Genomic DNA, 12,743 nt, shown 5'->3' with positions numbered 1-12,743 from the left:
AAAGATCTGATTTCCTCTACAGGAGTTTTGGCCTCGGAGCTTCAAATGCCAAAAGGATGAAATCAAAGGAGGGGAGGGGAAAAGGTATCCTGTGGTTGTGCTTGTATTTATTCAGTTAAAATTCTGCATCCTGATCCTCGGGGGGAAAAAAAATCAAGATTTTTCTGGTGTGTGTGTGTGTGTGTGTGTTTCTTTCGTTATTGTTGTAGCACCGTCCGATGAAAATGCCAGCCAACTTCTCAAGCACACGCAGAGTCCTATTTCTACTCTGAAGAAGATGAGGAGGGGTCTTCAACCTCGTCTCCCTGCTGGGCTGCCTTTGCGGAGGCGCCCCCCAACCTCGCTCTGAGAGCACCCCCACTTCAGCAACCGGCCCCGAAGCCCCATCCGCCGGCTCCCTAACCACAAGCGGGGAGGAATGGCTGCAGCAGGCCCTGGGAAGCCCTGCCACCCCCAGCCCCAGTGCGCAAAGCTCGCCTTCTGCTTACAGAGGCAGGGCGACGAGCTGGACCCCCTCTCCGTCGGGAGAGGCTGCTTCAAGGCGTTTAAAGATGCCAAGGCGCTGGGATGCCGACGGAATGGACCCCCTCCATTCCGCTCGCTCGTTGTCCCCGGGCAGCTTCGGCCAAAAGCTGAGAGTCAAGCCCGGAGTAGCCAAAGAAGCGGACCAGAAGGGGGGAGCGGCGGGGTGCAGCAGCAGCAAAGGGAGAAGCCAACCGACCCACCTCGGCCAACGTTGGAGCAGAAGGGACCGGCCAGCCCCCTCCCCTCTCCCTCACTCGTCCAGTCTGGAAAGGGGATGGGGATCCTCTCCACACGGGGAACGGCTGGGGAATCATGTTCCGGGGGGGGGGCGGGATGTATTACACTGGGGAAGAGGGCACCGTTTGGACCCATTTGGACCCAAGGACCCGCGAAGGGGCATGGGCTGATGGAGAGCCGCAGTTCTGGTCCAAAGGCCGTCGAAAGAGCCGCTTTGCTGGACGGGGCGGGCCGGAAAAGATGGGGAGGGAGCCGTGGGAAAGCTCGGGCAGGGTAAAGCGGGGTTTTTCCGGCGAGGGTCCGCTCTGTCTCCCGGCCACAGCCCCTCAGACGGCCGCTTTCTCTCCGGGGGCGCCCTCATTCGCGGCAGAAGACGTACTCGGTGTAGCTGGTCCAGATCTTGTCCTCGGCGGGGCCGCCTTGCTCGGGCCCGAAGGCGCAGGTGCCGGTGGAGGAGCAGGCGGCCATGCGGAAGCCGGCCTCGCTCAGCCGGTCGAAGGCCTGCTCCAAGAAGTTGAACTTGAGGTAGTAGCGGGCCGTGTAACGCTCGGGAGGCCGGTCCGGGTCGCGGCTCTCGTTCAGCGTCTCGCCGAAGACCTCCTTGGCCAGCGCCGTCTTGCCGCACACCGTGATGCGCGCCACCCGTCGGAACTTGGCGTCGGCCTGCGCGTCCCGCCCGATGGTGTAGGAGCCCCGGTAGCCGATGGTGATGTAGCCCGAGCGCCGCCCGGCCGAGCCTCCCCCGCCGCCGGCGTCCAGCGAGAGCGAGGCGGCCAGCGTGGGCGGCGGCCCCGACGGGCTGCGGCCCGAGGTGGGAGAAGCCCCCTCGGTGAAGTCCGCCTCCAGGTAGGCCAGCCCGGCCGGAGGCTCGTCGGCGCAAACCGAAGAGTCGCGCAGCAGCCCGGCGAAGCGCGGCGGGCCCGGCGAGGAGCCCGACGCCGCCAGACGGCGCACCAGCTCGGGCAGCTGGAAGTACTCGGCTTCTCGGCGCAGGCGGTTGCGCTCCGGGAAGCCCTCGGGCAGCACCAGCTCCTGGTCGCGCAGGTAGTCCAGGATGTATCGGAAGAGGAAGCCGTCGCGGTCCAGGAAGAAGCGGCCCTTGGAGTCGCGGGGCAGCTCGGCCGGCTCCTGCTGCGAGAAGAGGCGCCAGAGCAGCGAGCCCCGCACCGACAGCACCGTGCCTCGCCGGGTCACGTACACCTGGCCGCCCACGTTCAGCTCCACGATCTCCGGGATGGGCCCCGACGGCGGCGAAGAAGCCAGCTCCGAGGCCGCGGGGGCTCGAGGGCCGACGCCGCCGCCGCCGCTGCTGGTGCTCCGGACGCCCCCGCCGCCCCCGCCGCCGTTGGGGAGCCCGCGGGCGCTGTCGGCCAAGGCCATGGCGGGCGAGGAGGGCCCCCTGCGCTCCCCGGGGCTGCGACCGTCGCACCCGGCTCAGCTGGGCTGCTGTGCCGCCACCCCGACGTCTCTGGGTCCCTCCTGCGCGGCTGGGGTGTGTGTGTGGGGGGGGGGGCTCCGCTGGGCTCCGGCCTCCGGGCACTGCCGGCCAGCCAGAGAACGGGCGGCGCGGCGGGCTTTTATGTAGCGCCGCCGCCGCCGCTGCCACCGGCGGGAGGAGCGAGCGGAGGAGCCGGAGGCGGCCGGAGGCTGACGTCGCTGCTCGTGGCGCTTCCCCTGCGCGCTGCCTCCTCGAGTGCGCGGAGCCGCCGCCGCCGCCACGCCCGAGCGCCCACCCGGGCCTGGCCGGGGGGCTCAGCCGCTGCTGAGGATGCTGCAGCCCCCCACCCTCCGGAGGTCGCGCGAGCCCCCCACGCGTGAACCCCCCACGCGTGAACCCCCCACCCACGCGCGACCCGGGAGACCCGCGTGTGTCCCTTGGGCTGCCGCGACCCGCCTTGGGGAGGAGCCTGGCTTGGGGGTTGGCAGAGGCGGAGGGATGGCCAGGGTCGTCGCGGGGGGGGGGAGCGTGGAAGGACGGGAGTGGGAATTTTCCGCTCCCCGCGGGGTGACGGCTGGCCGCTCGGGACTGCCAGACAGCGGAGAGAGAGAGAGAGAGAGAGAGAGTCGGGATCTCCGCTCCTGGTTTCTGGGCTGGCTTCCTCCGCCTCCCCCCCCCCCCCGTCCCTTTCTCTCCATTCCTGGAATAAGAGTAGAGTCGGCGCTCCGCTTGTACTTTCTAAGCTGATTCAGACGACCTTCGGTCCTCGAGGGAGGTTTCTCCCGAGGTGCCGAGACCACTAGAACGGCTTGCCTTCAAAAGTTGTGGGTGCTCCGTCACTGGAGGCTTTTCAGAAGTGATTGGACAGCCGTTTGTCTGGAATGGTAGAGGGGTCTCCCTGTTTGAGTTGGGGGGTTGGACTAGAAGACCTCCCAGGTCCCTTCCGACTCTTGTTATTCTGTTATTCTGCTTTGCCTACCCCAGTGATGGCGAACCTTTTAGAGACCTAGTGCCCAAAAACTGGCCCCCTGTGCTCAAGCAGGAAACTATTAGAACAGCAGAATAACAGAATGACAGAATAAAAAGGAAGGGACCTTGAAGGTCTTCTAGTCCAACCCCGTGCTCAAGCAGGAAACCCTGTGCCATTGCAGACGAATGGCTGTCCAATCTCTTCTTCTTAAGAACCTCCAGTGTTGGAGCATTCAGAACTTCTGGAGGCAGGTTGTTCCACTGTTTCATTGTTCTCACTATCAGGAAGTTTCTCCTTAGTTCTAAATTGCTTCTCTCCTTGGTTAATTTCCACTCGTTGCTTCTCGTCCTGCCTTCAGGCGCTTTGGAGAATAGGTTGACCTTTTTTGTGTGTGTGGCAGCCCCTGAGATATTGGAACACTGCTATCATGTCACCCCTCGTCCTTCTTTTCATTAGAGACTATCCATGTGGGGCAGAAGTCCCTATAGCAGCTCAAATCTAAGCCAGAAAAACCTCAAGGAGGCGGAGTGGCTTTGCCCCGCCCGGGCCAAATCCCAGCTCCTGTGAGCCTCAGCCAGGCAGGTGCCACCCACTAGGCTACTGCTGCCCTGGGGATGTGGAAGGGGAGACCAGCTTCCTTTCAGCCACCTCTAATCACATCCTCAAAATTTTGGAAGTGGAGTCTCTCTCTCTCTCTCTCTCTCTCTCTCTCTCTCTCTCTCTCTCTCTCTCATTCTCTCATTCTCTCATTCTCTTTCATTCTCTCCCATTTTCTCTCTCTCTTTCTATCTCATTCTCTCTTGCTCATTCTCTCTCTCTCATTTTCATTCTCTCTATTTTTCATTCTTTCATTCTCTCCCATTCTCTCTCTCATTCTCTCTTGCTCACTCTTCTCTATCTTTCATTCTCTCATTCTCTCTTTCATTCTCTCTCATTCTCTCTCTTTCATTTTTCCATTCTCTCATTCTTTGTCTCATTCTCATTCTCTCTTTCACTCTCTCCCATTCTCTCTCTCATTCTCTCTTGCTCATTCTCTCTCTCTCTCATTCTCTCTCTCATTATCTCATTTTCTCTTTCATTCTCCCATTCTCTTTCTTTCTATCTCATTCTCTCTTGCTCATTCTCTCATTCTCTCTTGCTCATTCTCTCTCATTCTCTCTTTCATTCTCTCATTCTCTTTCATTCTCTCTCATTCTTTCTCTCATTCTGTCTCATTCTCTCTATCTTTTTCATTCTTTCATTCTCATTCTTTCTCTCATTCTATCTCATTCTCTCTCTGTCTTTCATTCTTTCATTCTATTTCATTCTCTCTCTCTCCCTCTCCCTCCCTCCCTCTCTCTCTCTCTCTCTCTCTCTCTCTCTCTCTCTCTCTCTCTCTCTCTCTCTCTCTCTCTTCCGTATAGCATGCTTTCATTGTCCAAATGATGGGGGCCTTCAGCAAGAGAGGGTGCAGGGGAGGACTAGAGGGCTCTGAATGTAATTCTAAATCATAATTTCTTGTCTCTGAGGGATTGTTAGTGCTCTCTGAGCTTGGTTGTTTCCTTGCAGATGTTTCATTACCCAAACTGGGTAACAGCTTCAGTGCTCATCCTGGCAAGTACTAACGTCACTAACACTGTTGATGCTAGCTAGTTTAGGTAATGAAACATCTGCAAGAAAACAAGCAAGCTCAGAGAGCACCAAGGACTCCTCATTTCAAGCCTGAGCTCCAAATATTCTCCTTTATTAGCTTTCTTGGTCCGTTAGAGTTGGGGGGGGGGGTCATAATATTCTGGGTGAAGGCTGCAAAAACAGCAACTTTCTCTATTACAGACACAGGTGGCTTGCTGTATTATAACCAGAATGCAGGTAAAATAAAGGAGAAATGCAGCTATGTCCCTATAAGAAGGATGTGAAGGAAGGGAGAGTTTAAAGCTTTGGTCCTCAGATAATCTCCTGTATGTCAGTAACCACCATAAAAGTTAGTGGGGCTTTTTTTTTTTTTTGCCTGCTTAGATAAGAGTTCATTTTTCACCATATTTGGACTGGATGAATGAAATTGGCCAAAACCTCAGAAAGCCATAGAATCCCTTAAAGGCTAATGTCTATTTAAAACGATTAAAAAAATAGGAAGACAAACAGCACTGGAACCCACCACCTCTTCAACAAAGGAACTTCCTACGTGCTCCTTTGGAGTGGAGGTGAAGTGCCAGGCACAAGAAATCAGGAGCCAAAGTGGTTCAGATGAATACAGGTTTAAGGCATGCTAACACTGAACGAGTAACAGTCAAAGCAAACAGATAGTAGATAAGAGTCAGTGGAATTCAAGGTGGGCTGGACTTAGGTCTCTTGTGGGTGCAAAGGGATTTGAGACTGATGACACCTTTGACCCCTCCCTTGGGCTCAGCCTGGTCGTCCCCTACGTGATCTTCTATTCCTTGAGCTCCTTATCTTAGATACCTGAAGCCAGACCTCTCAGGCAGGCTGTATGAAAGATGCATGCAAGGAAATGAATGAATGAATGAATCAATGAATGAATGAAGAAGGAAAAGAAGAAAGAAAGAAAGAAAGAAAGAAAGGAAGAAGGGAAGGAAGGGAGAGAAAGGAAGGAAGGAAGGAAGGAAGGAAGGAAGGAAGGAAGGAAGGAAGGAAGGAAGGAAAAGAAGAAAGAAACAGAAAGAAAGAAAGAAACAAAGAAAGAGGAAGGAAAAGAAGAAAGAAAGGAAAAGAAATAAAGGAAAAGAAAGAAAGAAAGAAAAAGGAAGGAAGGAAAAGAAAGAAAGAAAGAAAGGAATAAAAGAAAGAGGAAGGAAAAAGAAGGAAGGAAGGAAGGAAGGAAGAAGAAAGGAAGGAAAAAAGAAAGAAAGAAAGAAAGAAAGGAAGGAAGGAAGGAAGGAAAAGAAGAAAGAAAGAAAGAAAGAAAGAAAAAGAAATAAAGGAAAAGAAAAAAGAAAGAAAAAGGAAGGAAGGAAGGAAAAAATAATGAAAGAAACAAAGAAAAAAGAAAGAAAGGAAAGAAAGAAAGAAAGGAAGGAAGGAAAAGAAAGGAAGGAAGGAAAAGAAATAGAAAGGAATAAAAGAAAGAGGAAGGAAAGAAAGAAAGAAAGAAAGAGGAAAGGAAGGAAGGAAAAAAGAAAGAAAGAAGGAAGGAAGGAAGAAAGAAAGGAAAAGAAAAAAGAAAGAAACAGAAAGAAAGAAAGAAAGAAGAAGAAAAAGAAAAAAGAAAGAAAGAAAGAAAGAAAGAAAAAGAAAGAAAAAGAAATAAAAGAAAAGAAGAAAGAAAGAAAGAAAGAAAAAGGAAGAAAGGAAGGAAGGAAAAGAAAGAATGAAAGAAAGAGAAAGAAAGAAAAAAGAAAGAAAGAAAGAAAAAAGGAAGGAAGGAAGGAAAAGAAAGAAAGAAAGAAAGAAAGAAAGAAAGAAAGAAAGAAAGAAAAAGGAAGGAAGGAAAAGAAAATGAAAGAAACAGAAAGAAAAAGGAAAGAAATAAAGAAAAAGGAAGGAAGGAAAAGAAAGAAAGAAAAAGAAAGAAAGAGAAAGGAATAAAAGAAAGAGGAAGGAAGGAAGGAAGGAAGGAAAGAAAGAAAAAGAAAGAAAGAAAGAAAAGAAAGAAAGAAAGAAAGAAAGAAAAAGAAAAGCCAAGGAAGTAGCCTTAAGAGCAGAGGTTTGGTGGCCACAGATTCTCAGGCTAGAACGGGGCAGCTCCAGGACAGGAAGGAACTGGGAGCTCCTCAGATTCTCCTGAATGTAGAAAGCCCAAGCAGTCGAGGCACCTGGCTAGGGGGGATCCCAGCACCTAGAGAGCCACCACTGAGCAGACCCTACCAAAATGAATGGCCAGTGAGGTCCAGTGTGATGGGAAGCATTCCTGAGGGCATCACAGCATCTTTTGTTGTCTTTCGATGGAGGAAGGTGTCAAGGAAGCTGGCAGAGCGCGTGCTGGGAGGGCATTCCATCAGGCTCCCCGCTTCCCCAGGAGAAATCTCTTCAGGGCCCAGGTAGGCAAGCTGGGCTGTCAGGAGGATGAAAGGGCGCCCATTGGCCTTTAGGGAATAAATAACTAGCAACACCAGAAAAAACTAAGACATCTCAGTTGCTGGAGACCACAGCAGGCTGCCCTTCTTGGCCGGAACAAGGATGGGCCGCCCTTTGGCCATTGCTCTCTCCTAAGAGAGAAGCATCCAGTCTGGCCAAGAATCCTGGACTTCCCAGGTAGTACCCCAATCGAAAATTAACCAGGGTCTGTCTGGCTTTCCTCCTGATTTAGCCCAATTATGGTTAGGTGCTGCCCTCTGCTGACGGAAAGCCTGCGAGAAACAAACCGACTCTGTATCTTTGCCATGAAAACCCCATGGACAGTACCAAAAGGCAAAAAGGTATGACGCTGGAAGATGAGCCCCTCAGGTCGGTAGGTGTCCAATATGCTACTGGGGAAGAGCAGAAGGCTAGTACTAGTAGCGCCAGAAAGAATGAAGCGACTGGGCCAAAGCCGAAAGGACACTCAGCTGTGGATGCATCTGGTGGTGAAAGGAAAGTCCAATGCTGTAAAGATCTTTTCTCCATAGGAACTATGGTGCTGGAGAAGACTCCTGCAAGTCCCTTGGACTACAAGACAATCAAACCGGTCACTCCTAGAAGAGTGCTCTTTACAAGGCCAGATCCTGAAGTTGAAACTCAAGTACTTTGGCCACCTAATGAGAAGGAAGGACTCCCTGGAGAAGAGCCTAATGCTGGGAAAGATTGAGGGCAACAGAAGAAGGGGATGACAGAGAATGAGGTGGCTGGATGGAGTCACTGAAGCAGTAGGCGTGAGCCTAAGTGGATTCCAGAAGATGGTAGAGGACAGGAAGGCCTGGAAGAACGTTGTCCATGGGGTCACGATGGATCGGACACGACTTCGCAACTAACAACAACAAGAACAAATAATCACAGGGCACCAATAGAATTCTTCCCATCTGAATATAGGTTTCACAATCAGGGTGGAAGTGACTAGATATTTATTTAGGTGACCGGTACAACCCCAGATGAAGGACAATGGTGGTCAGTATATCTCTGAGTTTAAATAATAACAAGCACAGCATCCGGAAGGTTACAATATCGCAAAAAATTTTTTTCCGAGGACATGAATGGATGGGCAGGAATGAGATGAAGGAGTATAGAGAAAGATTTGTGGGCCATTCAGAGACCCAAAGTACAAGCAGGGATGATTGTTTAATGTACTGTGTATGAATGAGCAGCTCTGCCTCCTCTGCTAATTGGAAGGGAGAACTAGGATAAGCATCTCTCTCTCTCTCTCTCTCTCTCTCTCTCTCTCTCTCTCTCTCTCTCTCTCTCTCTCTCTCTCTCTCTCTCTCTCTCTCATTCTCTTTCATTCTCTTTCATTCTCTCCCATTCTCTCTCTCTCATTCTATCTCTTTCATTCTCTCTCTCATTCTTTGTCTCATTCTCTCATTCTGTCTTTCATTCTCTCTTTCATTCTCTCCCATTCTCTTTCTTTCTATCTCATTCTCTCTTGCTCATTCTCTCTCATTCTCTCATTCTCTCAATCCTTCATTCTCTCATTCTCTCTTTCATTCTCTTTCTCTCGTTCTATCTCATTGTCTCTATCTCATTCTTTCATTCTCTCATTCTTTCTCTCATTCTCTCTCATTCTTTCTCTCATTCTGTCTCTTTTACTGTCTCATTCTCTCTCTCTCTCTCTCTCTCTCTCTCTCATTCTTTTTCATTCTCTCCCATTCTCTCTCTCATTCTATCTCTTTCATTCTCTCTCTCATTCTTTGTCTCATTCTCTCATTCTGTCTTTCATTCTCTTTTTCATTCTCTCCCATTCTCTTTCTTTCTATCTCATTCTCTCTTGCTCATTCTCTCTCATTCTCTCATTCTCTCAATCCTTCATTCTCTTTATTTATTATTCAAATTTATATCCCGCCCTTCTCCTTGCGGACTCAGGGCGGCTGACAATCAATTAAAAACACCGATAACAATCACAAAATTAAAATTAATTAAAATGAAATATTTAAATTGTCTGATTAAAATATGATTAAAAACCCCTCTAAAAACCCCTCTTAAAAATTACCCTAGGCCAGTCCCGCTTGTTGGAATAGCCATGTCTTGAGGGCGCGGCGGAAGGAAGGGAGATCAGGGATCACCCTGATCTCTGGGGGTAGCTCATTCCATTCTCTCATTCTATCTCATTGTCTCTATCTCATTCTTTCATTCTCTCATTCTTTCTCTCATTCTGTCTCTTTCACTGTCTCATTCTCTCTCTCTCTCTCTCTCTCTCTCTCTCTTTCTCACACACACACACACACACACTCATTCACTCACTCTCTGCCTGTGCCTGCATGTTCGTGTGCATGTGCACGCACGCGTGTCTGCGAACGCTGCCTTGCCAGGAGACTCTCCTTTTCCTTCGCAGGCTGCACTGCGGGATGCTGAGCGGAGGAGAGAATCGCAGAGGCAAATTATTCTGATCAGCGGCAGGCCCTCGAGCTGATGAGGAAGCTAAAATATTTGCCATCCTCTCTAGAGACAGCAAAGTTGCGCCGCCCCCGCGGGCTCCAGAAAGGACCACCAAGTGCCACAACAAAGTTAGGAAATAACGCCCGCCCCTCCCCGCTCCCTCCAGTGCATTGGTTCTCAACCTGTGGGTCGGGACCCCATTTGGGGTCGATCAACCATTTCATGGGGGTCGCCAAGTAAGGCTGTCCGCCATTTTTTTTGTCTGCCATTTTTTTTGTCCGCCATTTTTCCCCCTTTTCCGGTGGGTGCCTTACCTCCCTTGGGCTGGGCCAGCTGGTGGTCGGCCTGCTCCGTCTCTGCCGCTTGCCAGCTACGCCTCAGCCAGCGCAGGGGGCGGAACCACGCATGCGCGGCGCTCCCGGGCAGGGAAAGTCCTCGACTTACGACCGGTTGGGTAGTCCTCGACTTACGACTGGTTTAGTCCTCGACTTACGGCCGGTTTAGTCCTCGACTTACGACCGGTTGGGGTCACGGCATTAAAAAGGTTGAGAACCACTGCTCCAGTGGGTCTCCTCTTCCACCCGAGACCAAATTCTCACACACACAGGGTTCCTAACAAAGCCTGAAATTTTGTTTCTGGGAAGGTTCCAGGTTTTGCTTCTATAAATGAAATGGTGACGTCCCTCTCTTGCAGTGGGTGTTCTGGACTGTGAATCATTTATTTGGGAAGGTATAAAAGGAGAAGCAAAGGGTGGTGTAACACTGTGCAACCTGAAAGTGAAACTGATAAAACTGGGGTGAAGAAAGCCATCCTTTCGTGCTGAATGGAGTTTCACAACTTCAAACTTTTACAGGAAACCGTTGTGTTTACGGGAGAAATGCAGCCTTACTGAAAACGATCCATGGCTCCATTTTTAGAGTGAGGTAGTTTTACTAAAGTCAAGTGAAGTACAGCAAAGCAAAGCCAGGTCTGAGGTTCCCGTGGCAATTCCCTAATGTAGACATGTGAAACACAAGGCCCGAGGGCCGGATGCGGCCCATGACGTGGTTTCATGTGGCCCGTGAAGCCATCCTGGAAACAGTGAGGGAACGGCCCCCACTGCCTTGGCCCAGGCCGGCCAGGAGTCAATGTACAATTTTGTGGCGGCCATCTATGCTGAAGCGCATTCAGTTTTAGTTCCACAAGGTCGTCTGGAAACAGCGAGGAACCAGCCCCTGCCGTGTCAGCTCCGCCCCCTGGGTGCATGCTGGGGAGGTGTCACCCTTTGTGAGGAATGAAGAAATGCATCATCGCCTGGAAGTGGCCAGCAAATGGCCCTCGCCTATTTCACATATCCGGCTTGATGAGCTCCTGGGGAGGGGTTTCGGCAGGCTCTTCCAGTGGACCATGCCTTGGTGCTTGCCCTGGTCCTACCCCCTTCTGCCAGAGACCTTCAGATCTGTCCCACTCCTGCCCAGGCCCCCACAGGCACCCTTGACGCGAATGATGTAGAGCTCCCACCCAGTAGGCCACACCCACTCCAGCTACGCCCACCCAGTAGGCCGTGCCCACCCTGGCCACACCTACCCGGCCCCCGAGGACAACCCCAATGCTGATGCGGCCCTCAATGAAATTGAGTTTGACACCCTTGCCCTAATGAAACCCCCCCTGCTTCCCAGGTCTGCCTCCCCCCCTCCCCGTGTTAATTCCCATGATTCCAATCATTTCCAAACCAGATGTTTTTGGAACTGCTGACCTTGGTATTATGCAGCTGCATTCTTCTCTCTGGCCAGGTGTCCTTGAGGTGTTGTCTCTGGCCAGCACAAAGTACTTTGGTGGTATTCCCTTCCCCCCTCCCAAATGGTTTCCCTTCCCTCCCCCCCTACATCCATAGCAGGCTGCCAATAAAGCAAAGAGAAAGTGGGAGCTAGGTGGCAGATCTAACACAGACTATTAATGGTCAAGGCAAATTGGTGCCAGATAAAAGTCAATGGATTTAAAGGGGACATGGATTTAGGTCTATTATGAGGTGCAGAGATTCCAAACTGATGGTGCATTTGACCCCACCCTTGGGCTCAGCCAGCTTGTCTCCTACAACACGATGGTGAGGGGCAGAAAGAACAAGCCAAGGTTTCATGAATAAAACTTCACTTTTGTTTTGTCGGTGCAGCTGCTGGCTTTGTTCAGAGCCTCCTAGGACCCACAGTCAGATTCTTCAGCAGCCGAGACCATCCCCAACTGAACTGGATGGATCTACTCCAGACTTCCTGCTCAGGCTGGTGGTGGCAATGTTGAGCCACCCTTTTCATAAGAAGCCCTGGGTTGCTGAATCGTTTCTGTGGATAACATCTTCCTCTCCCTTCTTCTAGGCTAAATATCTCTTATCCCTTTGGATAGGTTTCTTTGTGAAACTGTGTCCGTGGAGATTCTCAATCATCCAGGTTATGGTTGTCCCAAAGGTGCTTTTTCAGGAGCAACTGGACTTTCTTGTTTTTTCTGGGAAGACATTTTGCTTCTCATCCCAGAAGCTTCTTCAGCTCTGACTGGATGGTGGGGAATGGAAGGATTTGTACTCCTCGCAGACAGCTGGTCATTTGCCTTCTTTTAGAGAGTTGTTGAAGCCACTTGGAGGTTTACCCATGTTCTGAAGGTCACCTGAATAGTGCAAATGTGTGTGGAGCCTTCTTGGCTGCAGGATGTTTGCTGCCCTTCTCTTTTGAAGACAGGCGCAGGCTGTTGGGGATGAGTCTGTGTTGTCTGCATCTCCAACTGAGGCCCAAATGGTTCCTATAGTCTCCAATGTTCTCCAAATGGCCTCAAGGACTCTCTAAAAGAATGCAAATGACCAGTTGTCTGCAAGGAATGTAAATCCTTCCATTCCTCCACCATCCAGTCAGAGCTGGAGAAGCTTCTTGGATGAGAAGCAAAACGTCTTCAAAGAAAAACAAGAAGAGTCCAGTTGTCTCCTGAAAAAGCACCTTTGGGACAGTTATGAAACTGTCTTCCATACATTGGACTCACTGCTCAAATCACAGATCTGGCAGGAACAAAAGGGACACTTTCATCAAGGCTGAAAACAAATGAGCAGAAGGCCCAATGTTGTTGTTAGTTGCGAAGTCGTGTCCGACCCATCACGACCCCATGGACAACGTTCC

The 12,743-nt window shown here is 51.0% G+C and overlaps 1 protein-coding gene across 1 annotated transcript; it reads right to left on the bottom strand.

Moving 5' to 3' along the window:
• Positions 1–1,119: 1,119 nt before the first annotated feature.
• On the bottom strand, positions 1,120–2,142 carry KCTD12 (potassium channel tetramerization domain containing 12). The gene has a single exon (XM_015832347.1). The coding sequence runs from the start codon at positions 2,140–2,142 to the stop codon at positions 1,120–1,122; it is 1,023 nt and encodes a 340-aa protein (XP_015687833.1).
• Between the last annotated feature and the right edge of the window lie 10,601 nt (positions 2,143–12,743).

This window comes from Protobothrops mucrosquamatus, unplaced genomic scaffold, assembly GCF_001527695.2.
Source record: "Protobothrops mucrosquamatus isolate PMUCROS unplaced genomic scaffold, P.Mucros_1.0 scaffold2, whole genome shotgun sequence".
NCBI classification, from domain to species: domain Eukaryota; kingdom Metazoa; phylum Chordata; class Lepidosauria; order Squamata; family Viperidae; genus Protobothrops; species Protobothrops mucrosquamatus.
The sequence above is the reverse complement of the archived record's forward strand: the minus strand, read 5'-3'. Positions and strand labels throughout refer to the sequence as shown.